The 27,896-nt window shown below is 40.9% G+C and overlaps 1 protein-coding gene across 1 annotated transcript; it reads left to right on the top strand.

Annotated features, from left to right (window-relative positions):
• The first annotated feature begins 927 nt into the window (after nt 1-927).
• Nucleotides 928-27,428, top strand: bcap31 (B cell receptor associated protein 31). The gene is made up of 8 exons (XM_086277155.1): nt 928-1,075; nt 4,515-4,614; nt 6,814-6,914; nt 7,817-7,961; nt 16,821-16,956; nt 25,676-25,802; nt 25,932-26,032; nt 26,559-27,428. The coding sequence occupies exons 2-8, from the start codon at nt 4,523-4,525 to the stop codon at nt 26,583-26,585; spliced, it is 729 nt and encodes a 242-aa protein (XP_086133281.1). The 5' UTR covers nt 928-1,075; nt 4,515-4,522; the 3' UTR covers nt 26,586-27,428.
• Nucleotides 27,429-27,896: the final 468 nt, after the last annotated feature.

A 27,896-nucleotide genomic window follows, 5' to 3' on the forward strand; every position in this document is an offset into this window, starting at 1 on the left:
CAATAAAGTCCAGTATTTTCAAAGGTGTAATATTGTCTTTTAATGATTTCCAAATTATTCCATCCTATTTTTAGTTTTTTTAGCTGTAATTTAAGTCAGCTGTAATTTTTTTTAAGTCAGCTGACTAAAGATCAGTAAGGATTATGAGAAAACATTTTTGCCATGGGACCCTCGGTTCATGCAGGTCTTTATCCAGTCACAGGCCAATGAAAAAAAACAAACAACTAATGTGAATCTGATATACTTCAGACATAGTTGTTTGCATTTATATTATTTAAATAAATATTTTTTTAAATACAAGTTCCACATGTAAATAATTACCTGTGGAAATAGAACAACAGAGCAGGCTCTTGTCCTTGTTTTGAAACAGGCCTGATTTTAATGGACAGTGTCTCCCTCTGTTGGATAGACTAAGGAACTACTAATTAAATGAGCGTTTAATCTGTATACTACATATTTTATATGTATATCGTATCTGATACAAATAAAATGTAACATGCTACAAAACATGGTGGTCTAAATTTAAGTTAATTTTTTTTCAGAGATTAAAATCTCATGTGCAGAGACTACACGCAGATCGTAGTATTTCATTAATTCGTGGCTTATGTGCATACACCTCCAACAATATGTTGTTATGAGGGTCATGTGTACCAAACAATAAAATAAAAATTTACACAATAATTGGTGAATTTAAAAAACATTCAAATTAATTGAAATGCAATTAATTATCACGTTAAAAAGCAATGTAAGCTACTAAAGGAATTAACTGGAATTATCGCATGGTATTTTTCATTCAACAAAAGATGTAATATCACGTGAGGTACAAAAAGATAATAATTATAAATTCATTCAATGATTACTATAGAACAATAAAGTGACGCAACGATAGGTCACGTGACTCCGCTCTTCCGGCTCCGTGTCCAATCATATTTCAAGATGAGCTGGCACTAAAATATCCGGAAGTGTTTACAGCAGGAGGCTAAACTAGCAGCTAACAGCAGAGTCAGTGGAGAATTGAAGCTCCTGGAAGTGCAGTGCGGACGCATCTCCTAGCCTGTGTGCGGTGCTTGTTAAGGTGAGTCCCACCTGTTCACTAACAATCAGCACCCCGATTCTTTCCAGCTTACCGAGGCTAACTGCTCCTAGCAGCAACCAACAGTTAGCTTCAGCGAGTGGCGCGAAATAAGTGACTTGTTTTTGGAAACAAGCGCTTGGAATAGATGTGAATTTGAAACAGAATGCTCGGTTTTCCAGAAAATAGACTGAACCTTCAGTAATAACCTGGGTAATTCTAAAAGAAAACGTAACTAGTAAGGGGAAACTAGCTAGCATGCTAGTTCGCTAATGTAAAAAAACAAAACAAATTTAATTACTTCCCAGCACATAGTTCATTTTATGGACTTTAGTTCCAGCAGATACACAGACCTGCAAATTTATCTGCTCACTGGAGAGTCTGCAAATTGGGAAGATGTGAAATGAGTGCTGGTAGGAGAGTAAAGTTTTTAGGTCAGACAGCTGAGAGTGTCGCAGCTGGTAAAATGTACTGCCAGTGAATCTTTGTGGGTTGGTTTGTTGGCTGAAGTGAGCTGTAACAGGGAGCACAGTGTTGTGGGATCGATGAGGGGCGTTATCAGTGTTTTAATGTGTAAGGAGGCGTGATGCTGCGCTGTGTTTCTGCAGTTTTTGCGGAGCCGCAATGACACAGCTGTTCTGAGCTGCCATATCTGAAGCAAAGCAAACCCCTCACGAGTGCTCACACTGCACACAGCCAAAGAAAACACTCAAATGCTTTATTCAGATTTTGTTTTAGCTTTTGTCTTTTTCACGTATTGTTGTCAGGGATCGTCTACAAAGACGTCAATCTCAGAATAAGGAGAAGCCTCCGCCTCCACCCATCGGGTTGCTCTAAAGTGGGCTGTGTTGCTTTTCAGTTTTGTGGAAGAAGTAAATGAGTTTATTAGATTTAATCTTAAAACAGGATTAGGAGTGCATTTTTAGAAAAATGTCATTAAGCTTAGCTGAAAGAAGCCATACACTGAAAATCCACTTTCATGGGGTTGTAACATTTTTTATAAAGTATGATCTGTGAAAATCTGGCTTCCACAACATCAGCAACATGACAGTTACCCATTTACATTTTTTCTTTTTTTAAATTTCATGCCGAACTATGTGAAAGTCTTGAGCCACTCCTCGCTTCTTTTTCTTTAGTTTCCAAAGAGTCAGACTTTTTCAAAGTGGTGTTAAAGTAATAGTTTTCCAATCTTTCAAATGTTTTTCTTTGGATGTTTGTTCTGCCTTTTCACTCATTTTCAGTCCAGTCCATGCTCCATTTTCAAATAATTTTATTTTGGCTTTCTAACCTGTGAACTATTCATTATAAAAAGGCACCTAATTCAAGGGATGAGCCAGTGTTGTGGCTACACGTGGCTGACAGTTCAGTTTTATTTTATTTATATAGTGCCAAATAACAAAAACTGTTGCCTTAAGGTGCTTTATATTGTAAAATACAGACCCTACAATAATACAAGAAAACAGAGGAAACCCCAAAAATCAAATGACAAGGTGCAGTGTGTCCTTAAAAAAATGTGAGGAAACTGGGCAAAGTGTCGTGCCTAAAAAGCTACCGGTATGTCTACCAGGTGAATTCAGAAATGGTCTCAATGAAAGGCTGGTTGTCAAGAAGCCATTCTTCAGGAAGGGAAACTGGGAGAAAGGTCAGAGGCAGATTACACAAGAACTCCTATGGAGCAATGGATCCAGATATGAATTTTTTTTGTCTGGAGGTTGGGAGAGCAGTACAACAGTGAGTGTCTACAGCCAGCTGTTAGACACAGTGGAGACTGTCATAGTTTGGAGCGTTTCAGCCAGCAGTGTGTGGTTCACCACTGGATTCATTTTTCAGTAAGACAAAGATCTCAAACACACCATCAATACAATAAAATGCATCTAAAAGTAAAAATAAAATAGATGTCAGTTACTGACATCTACACAGGCAATCACAAGAGACTCCACCCATTCCTGGTCTCACCTGTTTGGCCTGCCGCCCTCAGGGTGAGGCTACAGGTCTATCCAGACTCAGGAACAGTTTCTTTCCACAAGCCATCATACTGAGCACAGATACACACATGCCCCACCTCAAAACACACACCTCTCTCATGCATACAACGCATACACACAACAACATGCATATTAGCACCCTTGCACATCTGTATAAACGTTTTGCATTTATGTTGTTTGTATTTTTATATTTGTTTCTATTGTTATTTGTTCTGAATTTAATGATTGACTCACAGGTGTGAATGTGAGTGCGAGTGGTTGTCTGTCTCTGTGTGTTTGCGATGGATGGATCTATTCTAAATGCTGCTCACAGGAAGTTGCTTCTGTATTTGTTGAATGTCTGATGTTTAATGACAATAAAGGGATTTGGATTCTGATTGGCCTCCCTGGAAAGCAAACTTTAACATTATTGAAGTCTGAGATCATCTTTATAGAGCGTGGAACAAACGGCAAGGCAAGTTTATTTATATAGCGCAATTCAACAGCAAGGTGATTCAAAGTGCTTTACAGAGACATTAAAAAACAGAAACAAATAAAAAGCATGATTTAAAATGGAGAAAAAAAAAGGAAGGAACAGTAGATAAAATCAGTAGTTAAATGTAAGTTTTGAAATTTAAGCTTAAAAGTAAAACACTGTGGATTTGGTGCTTTATTCAAATGCAGCTGAGAACAGGTGAGTCTTCAACCGGGATTTAAATAAACTGAGTGTTTCAGCTGATCTGAGGCTTTCTGGAAGTTTGTTCCCAGAAACCAGCTAACATCCAGAACAGAGCTTTGAATTTCCTTGAGTCATTCCTGAAGACCTGAATGACAAGAAAGCTGACTAGAGTTTAGGCTGTGTTCAATAATAAAGGCAGTTACAGCAAATATTGACTTTCAAGCTAATACAAATGTTTTTTTTGCCTTAATATACTTATGTTTGCATGTGTTTTGTATCTATAGTATTTCCAATTTTCCTAGTAAATTATAAAGAAAGACGGTTGGCTTCACACTTTTCGCCGGTACTGCTGCAAACCAGGAGGAGCTAAAATGCAATAGGTGCTAAGCAGAGGTGCTGTGAAACTGCCACTTTCAGTTTAACTGTTGGATTTAAAGTTTTGTTAGGGTCTGAGTTTTACGTGACAGAGCACACTGTTCCTGCCTCGGTCAGTTGGGTAGTTTGTGTGACTGGTATGTTATCACGTTAATTCTCAATCTGATGAAATGAATATGTTAAACATCAGAGCAGCACATCAGCCAGAGGCAGCCAGAGCACTGATGGATGAAAGTGTCTGATAACTGGGTGGATTAAAGTCATACAGTTTGTTCTAATGTGCACTAACTGCTGTACGTTGTGAATGGCAATAAAGTAGTTATTCTGTTCTTCTGCTTATTGAGAACGATTAACTGTAGATGTCATGATCAAGTGCCATGTGATGGTGTTTTTGACATGTGAACCTGCTGTGTTTCCTGTTCAGAAGTCAGGATGAGTCTGCAGTGGACTGCGGTGGCCACCTTCCTCTACGCTGAGGTCTTCTTAGTTCTGCTGCTCTGCATTCCCTTCATCTCACCCAAGAGGTGGGTAACACCTGACTCACACACACCTGTCTTGGCATCAGGCTTTTTCCAGCTCAAATCTGATAGCGTTACCTTGGCTTAAGATATCTGCCAGTACAAACTACTAGTTTGTAGTAAACTAGCAGCTGGAAAGAAATGACTTTCAATCCATTTCACTTTTAAATGAGAGAGATTATCGTCTAAGCTGTCAGTCAGCTGGGTTTGACCGCAGTTTAGTCAATAAAAACATTTGCAAACATACAAACAAGGTGTTGGCGCACCAGTGTGGAATATCTCCAAACTGTTGACACTTTTTTGTTCCACCAAGTTTATGCTTGCCGTCGTTTGAGTTGATGTATCAGCTGGAGCTCAGAGTGCCACTTTACAGAGAGGGAAAGGTGATAAGGCTGTGGTGATTTCACAGATGCACATGACACAACCAGTAATGTCGGCTCATTGTTGCCGAGCTTTTGGGCTGGTAGGGGACCAGTTTTGATGCATGCATCCCTACACCGATCCTTTTGTAGTTTAGTACACCTTGAAAACAAAACAAAGTATCACAATCACAAGAAAGTACCTCTATAGAAATCAGACATTTTAACAACCCTGCTGATGGATGTGTCTTTCATGGGAAAAATTACAGACAATTAGACAATTCTGGATATTGAATGTTTTCTCTGCCTTGCTGAAAACTTCCCCAATCATGGATTTTCGATACTGTCACACGACAAACAGACGGCGAGATAAATCTTGGCCCATCTGGGTTTAAAGCAGCCAATGCAAAGCATTTACAACATTGTGTCCGTGTGCTGTTGGCTCCATGAGAGGAAGCTTTGGCCGTTAATTTTTAGCTGGAGAAGCGTGAAGCTCGCTGATGGAAGCAGCAGAGTTCAGTTTGTCCTCAAACAGAGCAGCTCTGTGTGACTGTGATCACATTAAAAGACCTCCTGACTGCCGAATGATGAGCTCTGATTAACTCTGCACACACGGCACAGCGCTGATACGAGCTGAAATCCAACAAAGAAAAAAGTCAATAAAAGTAGAGAAGTTTTAGTGCTAGACCTCATAGAGGAGTTTTTAAATTATTTTATCTGACTAGATATCAAGAATTAAAAATAGCCTTTGTTTTGTTATTTTCATATGTGAAAGAAAGTTTATCATTTTTATCTGATTGACTGTTTGTAGCAATGGTGTAACCTAACATGGATAAATGCAATAACATGACCTCTGCCTATGTAGGCTTTGAGCAACAGTTGCGTTTGTTGGATGGTACATTAACCCAGAAACAACAAGGATAAGTAATATTGTTGTCCCTTTTAGTCAGTTTCACACCGCAATATCATTGTTCTTGATTCATGACTCCACAGATGGAAGCAGGAAAACAACAACTCAACTTACTTTACAGTTTTGTTGCTAACCATAATTACAATTTAATAAAACAAGGTGTCGACATGTTTTTTGTTTGTTTTTTAGACAACAAAAATAAAAATAAAACAAAATGAAATTGTACTTAAACTGTGTAAAATGAAAATGTGCAATTTTATATAATAGCAACGTGGTTATTCAGACTGAAACTTTGGTGTATCCCACTCCCTCATATGGAAAAAAAACCCCAAAACTGAAACTGTTAAAAGTTCTAAAAGTACTAAGAACTGACTCTAGAAAATGGCTCAAACTAAAGCAAATTAAAAAAAAAAATTCTATATAATATAAACTAAATAAAAATAAATATAAAACTGTACTAACTATATTCTTAATAACCAGCTTCCTGCAGAGGTCACTGCACAGTTGAGCTCATGTCTGTTTTTGTTTGGCCCCTAGAGGGGGCTAGAGCTCCAGGCTTAGTTGCTGTGTTGTAAAACATTAAGATCACCATTCATTCGTCCATCCTTTCTCTTCTGCTCTCTTCCTTTTTTTTCCCATCACTTCAAGCGTGCTAGGATCACTTTTGGCTCCCAAAAGATGCGATAAGATGGATTTTAATTAGTTCAGTTCCTGTCCTGCAGAACCAGTAGTGTCCAACAGAACATTTAAAAATTAAATAATGGCTTCATAAAATAACAAAAAACTCATTCAGATTACTCCAAACAAAGAGTTAAAAAATAAACAAAGAAAAGAAAAGTGACTCTAATGTCTCTATAATGTAAAAATGTATAAAAGTGAACTTCTTGAAGTTGCCGACTGATTTGTGTTTTATTCTCCTGGTTGTTGTGTTTTTAGGTGGAACAGCATTTTCAAATCTCGCATCATAAAGGCCATCACTCTCTATGGAAACACCGCCTTCATGGTGGCCATCGCCATCCTCGTCTTTCTGCTCATCGGTACGTCTGCAGTGCTTTTGTTGATTGGTTGGGAGGTGGCCTTTAGCCAAAGTGTAGTCGATATTCTGCATTCTTCCAGTCTGTGGAGGACGCTGCTGTAGCTCCATTTCAATCAAGTTTGATGAAGCACGGGTAAACAATGGCACCATCAGTTCCTTACTTTGTAATAACAGCGTGTTCAGAGTCCAGCTGATGAAATGTTGCCAAACTCTTTATCAAAGGAGTGTTAGGCAGAAATAATGTGTGGCTTTTATAACATTTAAAACTAAATTAAAGTTCGGCATCAGTCTGTGATTTTGTAAAGCATCAAAGTAACTGCAAAATTTTCCCAGATACATAACATCTGTCGTAGTTGGATCACAGGGATCGCAGATCACAGGGATTCGAGATGTTTCCATCTAAACATAGAAGCTACTCATTTGGTTGTGCAGAAAGACAGCTTTATTTTTTCATATGCTTAAATGTTGTTTAGGAAGTACAACTGTAATTACATGTTGTATTGTGACAGTATATCCAGTACTTCTCTGCTCAGTAGCCACATTTATCCGCCCAGGTTTACCACACATCGTGATTTGAACTAGCTTCTAACATAAACCAGGTTTTTCCTGCCAACGGCCTCACAGAGAGTTTACTTAGAGCAAGAGGTTTTCTACTAATAATAATTATTTTAAGCAGTTGTTTAAGTTCGGATTTTAAAAACATCAACCATTAACAGTTCAGTACCTGTGCCAGAAATCAGTTCTGTTGTGTGCGTGTGTGGTAGGACAGTGTTTGCTCCCAGTAAGCACCGACTTTGTACCTCAGCCAGCAGGGAAGCAGCAGAGCTACAGTGCAGCTACAAAATAAGTTTACTGTGAATTAAAGATGCAGAAAGGTGACGTTTCCGTGTGTTTCCTGTACAGATGCTTTCCGTGAGGTGAGGAAGTACAGTGTGACGGAGAAGGTGGATCTGGCAAACCACCCGACAGCCATCGAGCACATCCACATGAAGCTGTTCAGAGCACAGAGGAACGAGTACATTGCTGGCTTCGCCCTGCTGCTCTGCCTGTAAGACACACACACACCCCTCACCTCAAGCTGTTTAAGTTTTAGGATCAGCCACAGTAGCCTCACTTCACTGGAAAGACTTTAAACCAAGGATACAGCTGTTAGCTTTTGTGCTAGCAATCGGATAGTTGCTCAGAGAACGACCTAAACGGTCGAACCAGATCGGCCTCATAGATCGGCACATCGCCACTAATATCTGATCGAACTTTCTGGATCAGGATGGGAACGATACATGATGCTGCCTCGTGCATCTGGACTACTCGACCTCATGGAGTCTAAATTCTGTTTGTGTGTCATTATAGCCAGACCGACTCTCCTCCATGGGCTGTCGTTACAGATCTGAGCTCTGTGGGTTTTCCGGTGGGTTTTTTGTTTAGTTTTTTTCCATTTCAATCACAAAAAAGGTGGTTTCATCTTCTTTGCCCTCCCACTTCCACTTAAGAGTCTCTTTATAAAGGGAAGGGTAAGATAAGGTGCTGTAAACTAGTTCCTAGGCAGTGTCCCATCCAGGTAGTAACCAGGCCGAGCTCTGCTTAGACTCAGAGATCACAAAAGATCAGCTGTGCTCAGGGTTTTTAAAGAAGGTGCAACATTTCTGAACTGCGGCAATTTTTAAAATTAAAGACACGGTCTTCTTATTCCTTGTTTTTTGTTAGATCATTAAAAAAGTATTAATTAAATTAAAACATATTTCAAAAATAGATCCAAAATAAAACAAACAATGCAAATAAGCGTACTAAGTTTTAAAAGAGGCAAAGAGCTGCCTGATCCTGTGCTAAAATTGTCACAATACAGAAGTCTGTTTGTGTTGTTGGACACGTGTCCACTTTTTGTGTTACAGACTTTGACTCTGTTGTAATTCAGCAGTAATAGTTTTGGTGTCTGTAGCACGTATGTTGTCCACATTCTCCACCAAAGTCTGTCATCCTGCTGTAAAAGAAACCAGAGCAGTGAAACCAGTAACTTTTTCTACACCCCTTCGCCATCCTGTTAACCATTTATCCAATTAAGTGTCGCATGGGGGTGAAACTAGTGGTTTTTAATGCCTAAATCTAACAGTTTCAACACAATTAAAATCAGGAGCTGAAGTGTAAAATTGTTTCCAGCTGTGTGAGCGGTGAAATCATTCACCACAAACTCCGAAAAGAACTGCAAATTAAGAGATTTAATGCCATGAAGATTCCTCAGACTCTTGTTGAGTTTCCTCCATTTTTGACACAGAGTGGATGCTGCACTGTAAGAGTGTTATTAGTAAGCCTTCATCATTGTTGGGACGACTTTATAGCCGACTTTCCCTTAATTAAGGCTGATTGCTTGGGAGTGCTGAATCAGTCGAAGCCTCCACAGGAGCATGCAAACAGAGCGAAAGGGTCGTCGGTGCACTGAGGAGTGAGGAGACGACCACATATGGGAGTTAGGACCAGCGTGCAGCTGAACTTCTCTCTGAACTTCTGTCCTAAAGCGAGCTTGCAGTGGGATACTCAGTCGCACCAGAATAGACCCAACAGGCCGACTGATCTAAACTCAGAGGAATTTAAAGTCGGGCGGAAAGAATGAGCAGCTGACCGTGTGTGTGTCTGTCAGTGTGTGTTTCCACTGTACAGTGTAAATCCCCATCCAGATTGGACAGAGACCTCACAGGTGCGAAGCAGCCTGATTGGCTGACCCACTCAGAGTCAGACGTGACTGAGTACAACTAACCTCAGACTTCAGCAACATGGCATGTTGTTACTGGTCTGACGGCTTGTTGTTGGGTTGAAAATCCATAAAGTTACCAGTGAAGTCCATCAAAGAAGAAGGCTTGTTTCATTTCGCCATCCTCACATACTGACTTAAGAAGTCAGTATGTGAGGATGGCGAAATCTATAAATAGATTTCCCTTTTTACAGCAGGAAAAACTGAAATTACCCATTCCTTCATTCCTGAGGTGAAATCCTCAGATCCATTGTCTTAGATCATTTCTGATATCGTGTCTTATTTGGGACAGGGTGAGGAGGGAGGTGTATGATCTGCTGTGACCCCTAAAAGGAACAGCTGGAAGTAGTATTTACTTTTTGTATGTATCACAGTTATTGTCAATACCTGAAATTTGTCTCCTGTGTTCATCAGAAAGTTGCAAAACAAAGTGTGACTTGGAGACCAGCCTGTCTGAATCCTGAGTTTTCACAGTATTTGAATGCATAAAAAGCCTGATCTGAATGCACTGATCTTACACTAAGACTACGTCTTTTTACGGGAGGGTAAAATACAGCAAGCTCTCAAATCAACACCCTGTAGATAATTTGAGAGATTTATATTAGTTTTGCAGCTTTACTTGAACCTTAGAGGGTCTTACTTACGACGCAGCAGTTGGTGAAATTTATGACATTTGCATGCGTATTTTATTGATAACAATTATTTGCTGACGGTTCAGTTTGAGTTGCTGCTGCTACAGTCAGCTGGCTTCTCGTGAGTGTTGTGTGAGATTTTATTTTGAATCTTTCTAAATATTTAGTTGAGCAGTCAGTGGTCATGTGACCCTGACGGATCTTGGTTGACCTACAGCTGGTGGGTCTAAGTGACAATAAATCAGGACAGATCAGTTTGGTGCAGTTTTGATTGCAGAGTTGTTCTGTGCCCCCTGGTCGCCTGCAGGGGGCAGCAGCACGTCCTTCTTGTTGCTGCTCTTCTGGGGTACTTTTTGGTGTGCAGCAGCTGCTGCTCTGTGACTCACTGTGGCAGCGTAGCATGTGATGCGACAGCTGCTGTAACGCAGATGCCAGGAGGAAGTTTAGACCGTGCCCTCCGCTGCCAGGCCGCTGTGATTGGGAACTCCAGCTCAAGAATTTCCAGCCTGAGCCAAGAAGAAGACTGGAAAGGCTGAAGCTCTGGCAGCTGCCTGGTCAGATTATTTCAGGCCTGTGAAGTAACTGACAGCCGTATTTGGAACAGACAGTCGCTCCTCCTAGAGACACTTGAGATGGAGAAATCTCTTTTATTCCTCGTGTAAACTACTCCACTTTTGGTCACCTTGAAGCAGTTTACACACCGATCCAAACAGGCTGCTGTGGTGTTGCAGAAGATAAATCAGACTTACAACCTGATGTATCTATTAAACCGCTAAAGACACCAAACTTAAACCTAGCTATACACACACACCCTCCTGCTGCAACAAATATGGCATCCAGCGACATGTGTGGAATAATCCACCGCTGTTCCTGACTAATGCACTGTTTTTTCGACATTTTCCGTGTTGTTATAGTAAACATTCAAGGCTGGGGAAAAAGCAGTGAGGGAATTTTAAACCATGAACAGTGATGTTGCTAAAACAATCACTTGGTGCCTTTGCAGAAGTAAAACATTGCTTATTAACTACTTAAGAAGTAATGTATCATCCTGCGTGTTCGAATACCTTTACAATACTCTGCACCATCCGCTGAGCTGTGGTGTTATTAACAGTTAACATATTTTTCAGCCTTACTTATGCTAACACAGCAGCACAGATCAATAAGGAGAACATACTTCTAGGTGTGGCTTTTCAGGCAAATTTTGTTTTCTCTCGTTGTTACAGTAGTGCATATTTGCCTCACCATAAATGCCCAGAGTCACCCAGTGTGATTAATCTTGAGCAAAACAAAGACTCTTTGGTCTAAGTGAATGCGTCCCGCTGAGTCTCTCACCTTGGTCCCCTTTCAGCACCATGTGATCAGGCTGTTGGTCTCCATTTGGCTACTTTTCAGATCTCCTCTATGAATCTGTCAGAAACCAACTGTTGCCCTTGCACAGACAGCCTTTGTGGTTTAAATCACCTACTAGTTTTGAGTGTAATTCTCTACCAGATGACCTCTCCAGCTCCTCTTCAGCTGTTCTGTCCCCAGTTAATTGTATTTCATTTGAATTCTGTTGAAAAGTCAAGAAAATTCTTGTTGTAAATACTGCGGATTTAAAAGATCATTAAGCCCCAGTGTGTTAGATTAATAACTGAAATTACAAAATTTAGCACAATAATAATAATAATAATAATAGTAGGGTTGCCACGATTAGTCGACTAGTCGTGATTATCAAAATCGTCGACGACTGATTTAATAGTCGACGTGTCGTTTGAAGTTTGGTAAGATCCCAAAAGACCCAGGAATAAGTAGTAGGATTTAAGAGTGTAATAACGGACTGAAACAGAAGATGGCAGCACTGCATGTACAAGGATGCCAGCTGCCGTTAAACCCCGAAGAAGAAGAAGCAGCTGTGTCCCAGAATTCATAGCGCGGCCCAGCTTAGTTTCCAACAATGGCGGCAGCTAGTTAGTTTTAATATTACTCTTATTATTCTTTCTGGGTCACAAAATAAACGTTCAACATATTTTCAGGTGAGAATGTAGCTGTGTAAACCTCAAATATCTGCTCAGTTTATCAGGACACCACATATTTTCAAAAGCGCTCCGACGTTTTCGGAGACGTCTGTTACCCACTAGCTCGATAGCGAGCCGGGGGCTAGGTCACTAGAGCCGTGAGAACACCGGACTCCCGGCAAATCATTTTCAAACCCACCGCCGTCTTTCGCTACTCAGGTTAAATATATATAAGTCACTTAGATAACTTAAAAGTGTTATTGTTTGGTTTTTTTCAGTATTTTATTTGTTCCTGAGTAAATCGGCTGAGTTTATTAAACTCCACCGAAACAATCTGCACATTTAATTAAAATTTAATAAACTACCATCTAGAGCAGGGCGATATGGCCAAAAATATTTATCACGATATATATTTGAAAATTTGCGATAACGATATAAATGGTAAATGGCCTGTATTTATATAGCGCTTTACTAGTCCCTAAGGACCCCAAAGCGCTTTACATATCCAGTCATCCACCCATTCACACACACATTCACACACTGGTGATGGCAAGCTACATTGTAGCCACAGCCACCCTGGGGCGCACTGACATATAACTGACGATATAATTGATGCGAGACAAAATACAACTCCACAACATTACTAGCGCAAAAAGACAACCTTTCATTTATTTTCACTTAAACAAGAAGCTGGTTTTTATGTACATTAAAGCTTTATAAAAATGTAACAGTGCAAATGCAAATTCCTTGCTGAAAGTTTAACCAAAAAGCATTTCCAGTAGAAATGGGCTGACATATCCTGAGCATAACCATGTATAATATCCACTGAAGTTAAAAAGAGGTGCTTTGCAACATTAAACTGCAGTGTGCAGTACGCATTTTTCGGACCATAAGGTGCACGGGATTATAAGGCACATTAAGCGAAACAAAGCAGTCAGATAAATCAAACTTTATTAAACTCATTCTTCTTGCTTCCTCCATTTCTGTACCATTGATTCATTAATGTTGAATTCTCTGGTAGCTGCTCTATTCCCATGTTGTTGCAGTATATTAATGACTAACCTCGTATTGTGGATGAATAATCTCAGTTGTTCTCCTGACTGAAGTTTGGTCCGTTTACAGCATCCTGCCATGCGATTGCATTTGTCTCTAACCATGAAGAACCTTCACGTTAACTTTTATAAGTGGAAAAGTGTTAGTGTTCGTCCTCCAGCTTCACTGTTTATGTTATGCTAACATAGCTGTGTCGCTAGCGATCACATAGCACATCATTATATACTAGCTAGCCCAACTTCAGTAACCCTACAAACGTCACTGCTGTTTAGTTTCCTGTCTTCATTTATGTTGGAAGTGATAGCAGAGCTGTACGTTTGATTTTTTTCAGAAATCTCTCAGTCAGAACATGCTATATCATGCTTAGGTAACTAGCGAAACTAGCGAGCTAACTTCCGCTAGCTTCCTGCTAACTTCTAACTCCGTTAAATGTAATAAATTTTGTTTTCATGGATGCCTGGAAGTTAAACTTCATAGTTACACCTGGTAAAGCAGCAATGCTGATCGTTTTATTAAAGATGAAAGAATTTAGACAGTTTTTAACTCTCAGTGATGCTGCAGTGTTGTTTGACCTGAACGATACGGAGTTTAGGACCCAGATTACGCCCAGATTTAAGAGCATCTTAGTCCGACAATAACGACGGCCGCTTGCATGTTCTGCAAAAAAAATGTGCTTTGTCGTGTATCTGACGGACAAACACCAAACCAGTTCCACATCACTGAAGTTGCACCATTTTTACAAACCAATTCTGGTTCATCTGTTTCACTCAACAATCGGCCATGTGCGTATGAAAACAAAGGCACTGCGCATGCGCGTTTTACTCATATTCTATCGCGATATTTCATTTTCCTATCGTTGCCTAACATTATACCGGTATTACCGTGAACGGTATAATATGGCCCAGCCCTACTACCATCTTGTCTTTATTTTTAGTTAGCACTAGGGCTGCCACGATTTGTCGACTAGTCACGATTACGTCGACTATCAAAATCGTCGACGACTGATTTAATAGTCGACGCGTCGTTTGAAGCTTTGTAAGATCACAAAAGACGCAGGAATAAGTAGCAGGATTTAAGAGTGTAATAACGGACTGAAACAGAAGATGGCAGCACTGCATGTACAAGGATGCCAGCTGCCGTTAAACCCCGAAGAAGAAGAAGCAGCTGTGTCCCAGAATTCATAGCGCGGCCCAGCTTAGTTTCCAACAATGGCGGTAGCTAGTTAGTTTTAATATTACTCTTATTATTCTTTCTGGGTCACAAAATAAACGTTCAACATATTTTCCGGCGAGAATGTAGCTGTGTAAACCTCAAATATCGGCTCAGTTTATCAGGACACCACATATTTTCAAAAGCGCTCCGACGTTTTCGGAGACGTCTGTTACCCACTAGCTCGATAGCGAGCCGGGGGCTAGGCTCACTAGCGTTGTGAGAACACCGGACTCCCGGCAAATTGTTTTCAAACCCACCGCTGTCTTTCGCTACTCAGGTTAAATATATATGAGTCACTTAGATAAATTAAAAATGTTGTTGTTTGGCTTTTTTTTTTTTTTTTTTAGTATTTTATTTGTTCCTGAGTAAATCGGTTTGGCTGAGATTAAAGTTATAGTTTTTACACAGCTGAATAAACGTCAAGCAGACAGCTGATTATCAGAAGTGTGAGATGCTGGAGAATATACTCCGTTGTCCTGTTATATTTTAGATAGCAAGGAGTTTATTAAACTTCACCGAAACAATCTGCAAATTTCATTAAAATTTAATAAACTATCATCTTGTCTTTATTTTTAGTTTGCACCTTAAAAGCTTAAAGCTGTAAGCTAATGATAGTTATATAAGAGCAGATGCTGCTGGTGCAATAAGCTGTAGTTTTACGTACAATGGATGATGATCTGATTAGTCAACTAATCGCAAAAATAATCAGTGACTAGTCGACTATCAAAATAATCGTTTGTGGCAGCCCTAAATAATAGTGAGACTGTTTTTTGGGCATAATCGATCAGAGTGAATGTGTATTGGGTCACTTTTGCAGCTCACAGAAACTGGTCAGTGTGTATTTGACATTTTGTCAGCGCTGTGTGTTGCTGGGGAAGTTTTACACCCTGAAAATAGCTGCAGGTTGAGTGTGAGTCAAACTGCACAGACAGAACCTGCTGGTTTCTGCTGTTTGTCAGAATGTTCCTGAATGCATCACCAATGAGATATTTTCAACTGGCACATGGCTTCAGCCTCACATGATGGGGAACCAGCAGCCACGAGGTAACTGCTCACCGAGGTGGTAAATTTACCCCCAGCAAGCTTCACATCTGCAGGTTTTTTACAGAGTGAAGTCAGCTTCAAATTTCAGCATCCTGTTACTCATCTCTGCAGGAGAAGCCTGATTTTACATTCCTGTGTTTAATGTTTCATTCAAATAGGTTATTCATAACAAAAACACTGAAACTAGGCAAACTGTTGTGAAGACTTAAAAAAAATGAATTAAAAGCAAAAGTAGAAAATACTATTTCAATTAAAATCAAATGCTAAACTGTCTGCTTGTTAACCTACTGTATGTGCACTAAAAGCATCTCAATACGTGTCATTTTGTCCACAACCAAAGATGGAGCAGGTGGGGATCTTTTCACATCAAAAGTCTCAGAGTCTGGAGTCTGATGTGAGCTGAGAGGAAACGCACGGTTCATACTTTCATTTTATTTTTCTGTCTGATAACTATGTTGGCAGAAGTGCTCTGAAACTTTCCAGCCCGCTCAGAATAAACTCTGGACTACTCCTTTAATCCAAAGCTGCAGCTCAGTGATTCTCTCCCACAACTTACATGAATGGGGGCAGATATTCAGTGTACCCGCCCGCCCTCCACCCACAGTGAGCTACAATTACATCACCGCCTGTCGACGCCACACACAGCACGAACGCCTCACACAGCACGCGGGGAAATGTCAGGGGTCACAGTGTGTTACTATACATGTATCCATGCGTGAAGCGACTCCTGACTTTGTGATGTCATAATCCCGGACCTCTTTACTGGGAACATGGTGATCCTGATCTGATGATTTCAAAATCTCTTTACTGCGTTGTTGCTTCTGTTCAGAAGCTGCGGTCAGATGACCTCATGCATGGTTTACTATTCCTCTTTAAAAGATACCTGCAGATATACTAGGCAACTCTGTTTTTAAGTAATTCAACATTTATGTAATTTTTCTGTGGAAAATATAAATGAACCCCTGGAATCTGCTCTTTAACAGGAATATCTTGTGGTAGATGTTTTGTAAAACAGATCACTAGTTTTGGATACTCGATGGCTGGAATTCACAAAATTCAAAGCTCGTTCATTTGGAAGATATTTAATGGTTCTCCTGTGGGTACTGCCCACTCTCCAGGATGTTTACTGATGAGTTTCAGGTGATGCTGAAACGTTTATCTAATTAAAGGAGGCTGATAAGCAGTCTGTTTAGTGTGATCACATACTGATGTTTTGTCTGTTGCAGGTTGCTGCGTCGCCTGGCCACTCTGCTCTCCCAGCAGGCTTCACTCATGGCCTCCAACGAAGCCTTCAAGAAGCAGGCGGAGGGCGCCAGCAATGCCGCCAAGAAATACATGGAGGACAACGAGATGTTGCAAGAGGTGAAAAAAAACACGCACACAGAGTTTTGAGCTTTTCAAGTTCTGCTGGTAGAAAACCAGTCGTCAGAGGTCATGGGTCACACTGCCGTAGGGATGGGTATCGTTTAGGTTTTATCCGATACCGGTGCCAAACCGGTACTTTTGAAACGGTGCCGGTGCTTAAACTGTGCTCAAACCGGTACTTAAAGAATGGAGAACACAAAATTGGTCCAAAAACCTCTCATGTTCAGCTGTTTTTTGTAAAAAGATAACAATGTTAGCCTTTTCTGCAGCTATGGGGCATATATGGCATCACTCTTGGCTGGAAGCAGTGCTTAAACAATGGAAAAAACACAAACTTTGTCCAAAAACCTCTCATGTTTAACTGTTTTCCACTTTTTCTTTGGTCATTTTAGCCTTTTTGGCCAGGGTGAAGGGAGCATCTGCCATCAAACAAGAAGACAGACGCATGTAGCTATGATGATGTTTGCTAGTTCACCTTACATGCATTAATGTAATAACGTGGTTAGCCTACTCAGCGTAAATTACACCGTCGCCAGGTGTTTCATCAGATTCAAGGCGTTACCTCCTTTGACAGTATCACAGTATCAGCTTAAAGCACTTGTTGCTGCTGAGTTTGCATCTTTTGCTATGAAGTACAGCCAGACTTTGACCGCTTCGCCTTGGGCGTTTTTAATCTGTAGCTCTGCTCTAAAAGAACGTACGTACCTGGGCCCGCCTACTATCCTCGGAAACGTAAAATGATTGGCTAGAATCTAAAGTGTATCACAGCTCAGGGGAAAAAAAGCACCGAAAAAAAGCACCGAAATGTGCGCTGCTTTTCGGTCTGGTTACTACCGTTTATGTCAGACCCAGTGCCATCATGGCACCGGATACCGGTACCCATCCCTACACTGCCGTCATGGTGATATTTGGTAAAAATGGTTCTGTTCTGTGGTTGAGGATTGGCTGTTTCTGGAAGAGATGTCTTTCATAATAAAACTCCATCCAGCTTCACTGTTCTGCAGAAACTCCAGACTGGAAGAAGCGGATTCCCAAGTTTCAGTCCTGAGTTTTGGAAGAACAGACACAGCATGCCAGGCACATTTTATAGAGCAAGATACTCTAAAAGCAACTACAACAATTAAAAAATTTTGGGTGCCGCTCAGAGACGGGAAAAGGCAGTATTTTTAGGTCTGTGTGATTGAGAGGCAGACCCCACAGGAGCCATAACTTAATAAAAATGACTCCTGGGTTTCTTGAAGTGGTTGCGGTGGAGCATTTTTGTGCAGGAGACTGTTTGCTTCTCTTCTTTGGAGTTTAAACTTTGTCTTGTGAGCCAGTTATTGTTTTATACGGCTGAGAAGCTGCAGTTTGGCTTATCTCAGCTGCTTTTCCATTTTCCATCCCAGCCCTGACAGTTAAATTTTATCCTGCATGTTAGTTTCAATGTGTTCTTGCTCTAGTGCATCCTCTTTGTGCTGATTTCTCTAGTTGCACTCCTGTTTGATGCAAACATCACATGCTCATGACTGGAAGCGTCATCCTTCATCTGGAAATTGATTCAGCACATTCAGAGTTCAGTTTGAGTCACCACGCCGATTTGTACAAGGCACCAAATCTCTTTGCTTTTCTGCACCAACATGGCAGATTTTGTGCTGTAAATCTCAGAAATGAGCCCTGAATTTTTTGTTTTCTCCTTCCTGCTTCACAATAAGGCAACACGTATCCCTGCAGGCATTATGGGATTTATTTCCTGCTAGTGTGTCCTTAGGCCTCTCGGGCCACAACCTCAGTGGATGTAACATTACAAGGCGAACTCCCAACTCTTGAGCCACGATCGCCCCGGGATACAGGTTCTCTCAGTAAAACATCAGCTGCTGGCTTTCAGTTTCCTCTCTAGAGAAAGTGTAAAGAGCTCAGAGTAGATCTGCTGCTCCTTGGTCACCTGACAAGGATGCCTACTAAGTGAGGCATTTTAGGCGTGTTCAGCCGGAGGTGGCCCAGGACAAGCTGGAAGGCTCTGTGCCCCGACCCCAGAACAGCTGAGGTTATCGAAGTCTTTGCTAAAACTGCTGCTAAGACAGAAATGTTGACTCTGAAAATGTTTTTAGCATTTTTGCAGTGTCTCTTTTCTATCAGATGTTTATTTCTGATCACACGTTTAGTTTGAGATGTAGTTACAAGACAGGAACACTAGAGGGTGCTCAGCTAACAGTAACTGTGGTCCCTTCTACTGTTCAGTTAGTGCAGGGGTGCGGGGACTAGATGTGTCCTTGATCCAACACAGCTGATTTAAATGGCTAAATGACCTCCTCAACATGTCTTGAAGTTCTCCAGAAGCCTGGTAATGAACTAATCATTTGATTCTGGTGTGTTGACCTGGGGTGAGATCTAAAACCTTGAGGCCTGGACTTCCCCCACCCCTGAGTTAGCTGCTCACTGCAGCTTCACTTGCAGATTAACTAGCATGTAGTAGGTCTGCAGCACAGACGCTGTAGATGTTGTTTGTTAAAGAGAAATGTGCCGCTCACTGAGTGTCCTGCTTGAGTCATGATGATACATAGTAGAGCTGACTAATAACAAAAAATGTTAATCACTAACATTGAATTTGACTCGTGTTAGTTTAATAAGATGTAACCAAGTTAAAGTTGTAGCTGTTAAGCATTTAAAGCAAAGGGTAAACCAGCTGTCTGGTTAAAGTGGTATATTCACATCGTTTTAATTCTTGAAAAGTCTTTGAAAGACTAAATCTGAGTTTTGAAATAGTGGAGTGGTGCAGGGTTAGGTTTAGACAGGAGTTTGTTAGTTCTGGACAGATAGGGGTGCTAGCTCACTTTGTGCATTATTAAATTGAATCCCATCCTGGTTCGCTATCACAGTAGCCGGTTCTAATAGGTTTTCTGGCAGAAACCTCAATGATTGATAATAAGAGTTTATCAGGTGCTGTTCGCGCTTATACTGTGTTGTGCTCACACACACACACACACACACACACACACACACACACACACACACAATCCATGTTTGACATTGTTTCATTGACCGTGTCCCAAGGTGAGGAACGGACAAACTGTCCATCCAAAGCAACGTTCCCGAGGTTGAAACTTTGGCAGTGTGTAAACTGTGGTAAAGGGTCCTGACGTTATTTCATCAAACTCCACTTCATCTCTGGGTTTGGTTTCCATGAATGTGTTTACACGTTCGACATTTCAGGAATATTTGGCGGCAGCGGGGATTTTTCTCAGTGACTCAACAAGGATTTTATAAACTCCCTTGAATGTTTCCCAACAACACGCTGATTGATCTCATCAACCAGAGAGGCAAAGTTCAGCTTTCTGGCAGCTGTGCAATAGGTAATAGTAAAATAAGAGAAAATGCATATTTTAAGATTTTTTTAAAAAGTATTCCAATGTAAATTATTGAGTTTTTAAATATATGACGTGGGCTGAGAATTGCCCTCATTGAGCATAAATGTTCTTTATGGCAATGACTGCAGTTCCGTAAATAACCACTCGAGGCAGGCTGTAGAAGTAAGTCAGTCCTCCCCATACAGCCCTATATTAAAGTGTCCAGCTTTACAGCAGAAACAGAGAAGTGCTGCAGACGCAGTTTTGGCCAAAGGGGACAGGTTTCTTCTTTCATAACTCTGTCTGTTTGTTTGTTTGTTTTAAATAAACCGTCATGTTGGAAGTGGTGAAACTGCTGTGATTGACACAAGCAGCTGTAAGCCTCCCTTCTGCTAATTGCAGTCAGAGTGTTGATGTTGAAGTGGTCCCGTCTTTTGTCTTTTATGCCTTCTTTCTCAGTGACTGTGATCAGAAAGTGTCAGATGCTCGTCGGAGTGAAAACTAATTCATCTCATTTTCATTTCCAAAGTGTACTGTTGTAATGGGCATAGGGAAGTCATTTATAATGTTAAAAACAATAAGACAGCAGTGATATTTAAAAATGATATGTTATACTTTGATTCTGGCCTTTTTTTTTTAATCTTAAACTCATCTAAGAGTCAGTAATACAAAAAAGTTTAAATGAATCGGTGATAACACTAATAAGTAAAAACTTGATGTTATGCTCATGTGTTCACAGGTTTGAGTAGGCCACAGGAGATTCTCAGATTTCATAACGAGCTGTGGTCGTCTTTTTTTTCTTTTTTTTGTTAGGATGTTTTGCTCCAAGGAGTCTTCTCTTAAGACCCAGCGTGTGTGTGCGTGTGTGTGTGTGTGTGCGTGTGTGTGTGTGTGTGTGTGTGTGTGTGTGCAGCCCCAAAGGTCAAACGTACACGTGGAGTTACAGGAAGACGCAAGTGGTCGTGCAGCACTCACTGATTTGTCAGGGTGGAGTCACTTTACTGCAAACACAGGTCACAGTTTACACTGAGGGAGGTGTGTGTGTGTGCCTGTTTAGATGTCTTTGTGAGGACTGAAAACTGTAATGTTGCGTTACTTGTGGGGACCAACGTTCACTTATGAGGACAAAAGTGCCCGGCATTTTTGAAACTCAATGTGGTTTTAGTGACAGGGTTACAATTAGGTTATGGTTAGGTAGGTCAGGCTAAGGGTTAGGTTTAGGTTGGTGGTTAGGGTAAGCGACTAAGGAAAGAATCAATGAGATGTCCTCACTAAGATATCAAAACAAGAGTGTGTGTGTGTGTTACTGTAAAGGCCAGTAAGATGATCCTGGGCACCTGCTCTGCTCCATGTAATTACGCAGAGGGACTTCTAACTACTAACTAATGTCGAAATTGCAGATCTGAGATCATTTATTTGCTCTGTAAGATCTTTTTTTTTCCCTGTGGGTCCATGAAGCAGGCAGGATTTTCTTTAAAAAAAGAAACCTATTTTGAGTTATTTTGTCTTTGGTTTGGTGTAGACAAAGAATTAACTCAGCAAAGAGTTCAAGGTCGGTGTTTATCAAACATGAGAGGAAGAAATTGCCAAAAGTCCTCAGAGCGTTGCATTCCTGCTTTTGTTTGTAGCAGCAGATTAAAAGCTTTTATCCTTTCCCACTGACAGAATTTTTTAGAGGGAGTCCTGAGCTGAGAGGAGCTGCAGGAGGTCACATTCTTGTAGAGATAATCTATGAGGGCAAAGCCTGGCACAGAGACACAGAGGAGGGCTGTAGCACACTCCTGCCAGCAGCCTCAATGTTAATGTGCTGTACCCGAATACAGGAGAGAAAGGGCTGTTCCCACAGGCAGTGAGTGAAAGAATAAGCAACAAGCTGATTAGCTGCCAATACATGTAGCTGTCGATGTGTCACAGCCGCCCCGAAAAACATTCAAAGCGCTTCTTTGGGCGCTGGTGCCTGCTGCTGTGTTCGCTGTCAGAGTGATCCCACACTGCTTCAATAATGTTGAAGTTCAGGCTCTGGGGAGGCCAGTCCCTGCCTGATGGTGTTGTGTGTTTTTTTTTTAATATCCCTGTGCTTTGTTTGGGATCGTTGTGAGGCTGAAAAATGAAGATTTGCCATTCAGAGACTTGCAGACGCTCACTGTTGCACCCCTCTCCTCTGTACATATCGATGAGCAAAAATGTAAAATGTGACTCCTTACTCCATAAGATGTGTTTTTGCTGACTCTCAGTTCAGTGCTTGTGTAATTTGGAGTACCTCTCCCTTCTCTCCTGGTTTCCCCTTTCCTAAGAACAGCTTCCTGAAAGCGTCCATCTACTGAGACAGTTTCAGATGAGGAGGTTTTTTTCTGTTTCTTTAAGACTTCCAGCTCCTCTCCATCTGCTCTGTATAGTTCAGTGTCTTTTAGGTTTGTCGCTTCTTATTTTGTCCTCTACTTTTTTCCGGTTTTCACATTGATATTTATTTATTCATTGCAAGGACACAAATGAATGAAAAAAGCCAATTTCCTGAGACCATAATGTGAAAGGTCTTGAGAAAGCCAGGAGAGCTTTGCCTAATAGCACTTTAAAATATTACAAGATCGTCTGTCTCCTTTGAAGCAGATTATAAAGAAATGGGGAGGTGGCTCAAGACTTCTGGAAAACATGTATTTCCTTACAGTGGTGTTGTGACATAAAGCTCTGCTGGACAGATACAGCACTGTTTGACCCTAAACTTACTCAAGCTGTGTCATGTCAATGACTCAAAAATACTTACTAGCAAAATTACAAGAGAGGAAATTAATTTAATTGAAGGGCACAAAATAAATCAGTTCAATTAGATTTATAATAGCATCAAATCAGTTGTCTCAAAGCGCTTTATACTGTAAGGTCAAGACCCTACAATAATTATAATAATAACAATAATAATGATACAGTTGGAATTTTTTCAAAAGTGTATTTTTAAAACTAAAATGTTTTGTCACAGCTAGTTTAGTTCACTGTAATAACCTTGTTAACCTCCTATAATGCTTGCCTTTTTATTTTTACATCTGTTTCTACATTTTAAAAAAGCTGCTCGTGTTTCACTTTTACTGTAAATTTATGGTTTGTGACTCGACCGCTCGCTGCTCTGTGATCTTTGGTGCGTCGGTCTGATGACATCGTGCCATCGGGTTCAGTTCAGAGCAGTGAAACCAGGGTTTATGGCCTCGTCAGTTAAAGGACTAAAGCTCAGCAGCTGTTTAACTCCGTCACACTGAGCGAACACGCCAATGCGTCGGTCTGACAAACTTATTGATGCTCTGAATATTTCTCAATTAGGTTCTGTCTGTTTCCAGCTTACAGCAAGTCACAGGAAGATTTTCCACAGTCTGCTTTTAAAAAAAAAAAAAAAGAAATTACAAAACTGGTCGAATGAATTATGAAATGAAATAAATCCAGTAATCCTCATGACTCCAGTTCCTTCCTCAGCAGAAATGGAAACTGAAGATGTCACCACCACTTTGGTCACACACACACACAGTGATGGTTTCATAATGCAGCGTGAATCAAATTTGAAAATGTTTAAACGAGCACGAACGCTGATTTTCCTCACGTCACCCTGCATGAATTATTGTTCTTGAGTAGTTTGGAGTAGGGCTGGGCGATATGGCCTAAAATCCATATCACGGTATAATTTGAAGCATGTGCAGTAACGATATATATCGCAATATATTCTTTTCTTCTGTATAACGTATTTTCCACACTACAAGGCACACTTGAAATCCTTTAATTTTCTCAAAAATCGACAGTGTGCCTTATGTAGGAATCTGGTTGTGCTTACTGACCTCGAACCGATTTTATGTAGTACACGGTGCACAGAAATCTATCAAAAAATATTTAGTACAACTTTGGTAAGCTATGAAGGCGCACCGCTTGATGGATTGCCGGAGCGTTACGGCTACCATAGTCAGGAGGCTTGTGGAGTAATCCAAAACTCCGTCCGCTTCAGGTCCCAAAGTCAAACGAACTCTGCGGCATCACTGAGAGTTAAAAACGGTCTAAATTCTTTCATCTTTAATAAAATGATCAGCGTTGCTGTTTTACCAGGTGTAACTATGAAGTTTAACATCCAGGCATCCGTGAAAACAGAATTTATTAAATTTAACAGAGTTAGAAGTTAGCAGGAAGTTAGCTCGCTAGTTTCCACCTAAACATGACATAGCATGTTCTGACTGAGAGATTTCTGAAAAAAATTAAAACGTACAGCTCTGCTGTCACTTCCAACATAAATGAAGACAGAAAACTAAACGGCAGTGACGTTTGCAGGGTTACTGAAGTTGTACTAGCTGGTATATAATGATGTGCTACGTGATTGCTAGCAACACAGCTACGTTAGCATAACATTAGCACAGTGAAGCTGAAGGATGAACGCTAACTTTTTCCCACGCGATAAAAGTTAACGTGAGGGTCTCTGGTGGTCAAGGACAAATGCAATCGCATAGCAGGATGCTGTACACGGACCAAACTTCAGTCAGGAGAACAACTGAGATTATTCATCCACAATACGAGGTTAGTCATTAATATACTGCAACAACATGGGAATAGAGCAGCTGCGAGAAAATTCAGCATTAATGAATCAATGGTACGGATGTGGAGGAAGCGCAGTTTTTGCTTTCCCCGTATTCCAGAACTGCTTTGCCTCTTTGCTATTACTGTCGCCGGCATGATTTGCAGATGATGTTGTTTTTATCCGCCGCAGCTTGATGACACCATCAACTCATGGTAGAGCGGTATAGTCAAAATCTCTACCGTTGGCCAAATTTATATCGTTTCTACCATATATGGTTTATACCGCCCACCCCTAGTTTGGAGGAAATGCAGTTTGCTGCAGACGGGTCGTTAAGATTTCAGCTGCTGTTATTTGTTTTGTTTTTTGTTGGCAGTGTTAAATTAAGTCAACGTCTGGCTCATAAGAGTCAAGCGCCACTTTCTAACGAACTCCAAATTCACTTGTTCTCCCAAAATCTCCGTTAGTCAGCATTTCAGAAGTTTTTAAAGTGGTCAAGAATCTGTGGTCAGCCCTTAAATGCAGGCTGCGAAGTAGGAAACACAAAATATGTGTCACTGCCAAAACCTTCAGCCATGACCGAGCTCCTGATGAATGAAAAGGTCAGGTATGGACCAATGAGCACAGTTGTGGTATAAAGCAGCGGTGCACAGCCGGTGTGTTGCTGTAACGGTTCTCTGGACTCAAACTGGGTCAAAAGTTTGGAGTTATCTGTGTCAAACGGAAAGATTTCAAATATGTATTAGGCTTCTTTCAGCTCTCTGGAGACTTTCAGATCTGCACCAGAATTTAAATGGCAAACATCTGGCAGATGTTAAAGGGCTCCTTTTTTAAAAAATATTGTTTGTTTTTCTAGAAACTGCGTGAGGCTGGTCTTGAGCTGCCGGAGGCTGGGAAGAAAGGACCAGGACCACAGGAGGAGAACAAGACTCTGAAGGAGGAGGTGAAGAGCCTGAAGGAGGAGCTGGAAGCCACCAAGAAAGGTAAGGTGGAGGAAACGCAGTCAGTAGGTAAAATCCACAAGAGATGAGGAGGAGAAGAAGTTAAAGGAGGAAGACTGAGACAGAGAAGATGAGATCTGAGTGAAAATGAGAAATCTGTTTGTTTCACAGCTCTGCAGAAGTCGGACAACGACGTTCGTGCCATGAAGAAACAGTCCGCGAACCTGACGGTGGAGTACGACAGACTGCTGGAAGAGCACAGCAAACTCCTGGTAACACACACACACACACACACACACACACACACACACACACACACACACACACACACACACACACACACACACACACACTAAAATCTCCAAAACAAGAATTTAAAAAAGAGGCAAAAGCATGCAGGAACCAAGGCACAGAGCCCCCTGACGGCCCTCGTTTAGAGTCATTGCTTAAACATGCATTCACTTCTATTATCCACCAGGGGGCGATACCTGAGGTTGCAAAAGAGAGGTTTCTGGTCCTGTAGAGGTTAATGGGAGAGATGGCCCTTCGCGCTGACCTCTGTAAACATTTACTGATGAGTTGATGAGCTCAGTCACTCACTGGAGGCCATAAATAAAATACTTAGTCCTCTTTTCTTTAACGTTGGTCTGAAAACGAGGATTATCCAGGATACACTGAGCGGAGGGCACAGCGATATTTAGCGTGTGTGTGAGATCAGTTACAGTTACAGCAGCTCATGACATGGTTTGGCTGCATGTTGTCATGGCGATCAGCTGTTTTTATGTATTTTATCCGCAGGCGAAGAGCGACAAGAAATCAGACTGAGGAGGACATCGACGGTTCCCGGCTTCTTTCATCTTCATCACCGTCCTCAGTAAACTGTCTGCTGCCTCTGCTTCCACCTCCGCGATGTGATGTCACCGACTTTTGGGCCAGCTGACATCACCGATGGCTGCGATTGGTTAATCAGACTGTCTGAGCTCCAACATAAGAATGTCGGTTTACTGTCAGACTTCCTGTGTCACTGTTTACACCTCTGAAGTGTTTCTGTTTTTCTCTCTTCTGTCCACTTTGCTGTTTAAAGGCCAGCTTTGGGGTTCTGTTGTCCTTTAAACAGCTGACCTTTTCCTTCACTTTCCATAAACTGTTTTCTTCTGAGGACATTCCCTGATTAACATTTTTGGAGCAAAGTAAATCCAAACAATGAATCCCTGCAGGAAAAGATCATCTTCATTCCAAAATAAAAGCATTTAGTCCTCTCTGCACATTCTGGTTTAAAACATGCTTAAAAAAGTCCAAAGGATGGCTGTGCCGTCAGATTTCCTTCTTTCTTAAACTGTAATTTCCATCGAGACTCTTGTGAATATGAATGTTTGGAACTGCAGCAAAGATCACTTATTACGAGCAAAACAAGACTCCGGCGTCTCCCCTGGTTTCTTCTTCTGGTTTGCCTGAACTCTGCCTGAACTCTTCGTCACTATTAGCCGTGTGCTGAACACACACTTTAAATTTTGGAGCTGTTTGATGCTCCACTTTCGGTTATTCATTACAAAATGTTAAGAAAAGAAAAGAAAAGGCACCCGTGTCTGTTCTGCTTGTGTGGTGTGATCAGATTTTTGTTGTGTCTTTAATGACGTGTCACAATAAACATGGATGATTTCAACAACAGTAAGACCCCGTGTGGTGCAAAAGGGTTTGATATGTCAGGTTTTTATAGGCTTAAAAAAAGGAAATTAGTGATAGGAGGAGGGCTGATGATCAGCTGATCATGAAACCATTTTTTTTTCTTTGCTTGAAGGAAAAAGTGCGTTTATCTTTGAGGATGGATCAGAGTCGCCACCTTATCCCTCTTTAAAAACACGAGCAGGTTTTTTTCTGAAAAGGTTTAATCATCATTTTTCTTGTTTATGTGGAACTTCTGGTTTCTTGGCTTTTGTTGGGGGAAAGTGGACGCAGCTTTCACCTCAGTTTACCGTTTGGCTGTGGGTCGATTTCTGATCGTTCTCATGTACGAGCGTCACTTCACGACTTTACTCGGGTTTTGTTTTTGCGTTTTAATTCTCATGAGGTTTATTCTGCAATTAATGGCACTTTTTAAAATCACATTTTTGATATTTTAATGCATTATTTTGTTCT

The sequence above is a fragment of the Aulonocara sp. 'chitande type north' Nkhata Bay genome, linkage group LG20, assembly GCF_057382095.1.
Source record: "Aulonocara sp. 'chitande type north' Nkhata Bay isolate Kocher_YH1m ecotype deep benthic linkage group LG20, A_spYH_male_GT1.1, whole genome shotgun sequence".
Classification (NCBI taxonomy): Eukaryota; Metazoa; Chordata; class Actinopteri; order Cichliformes; family Cichlidae; genus Aulonocara; species Aulonocara sp. 'chitande type north' Nkhata Bay.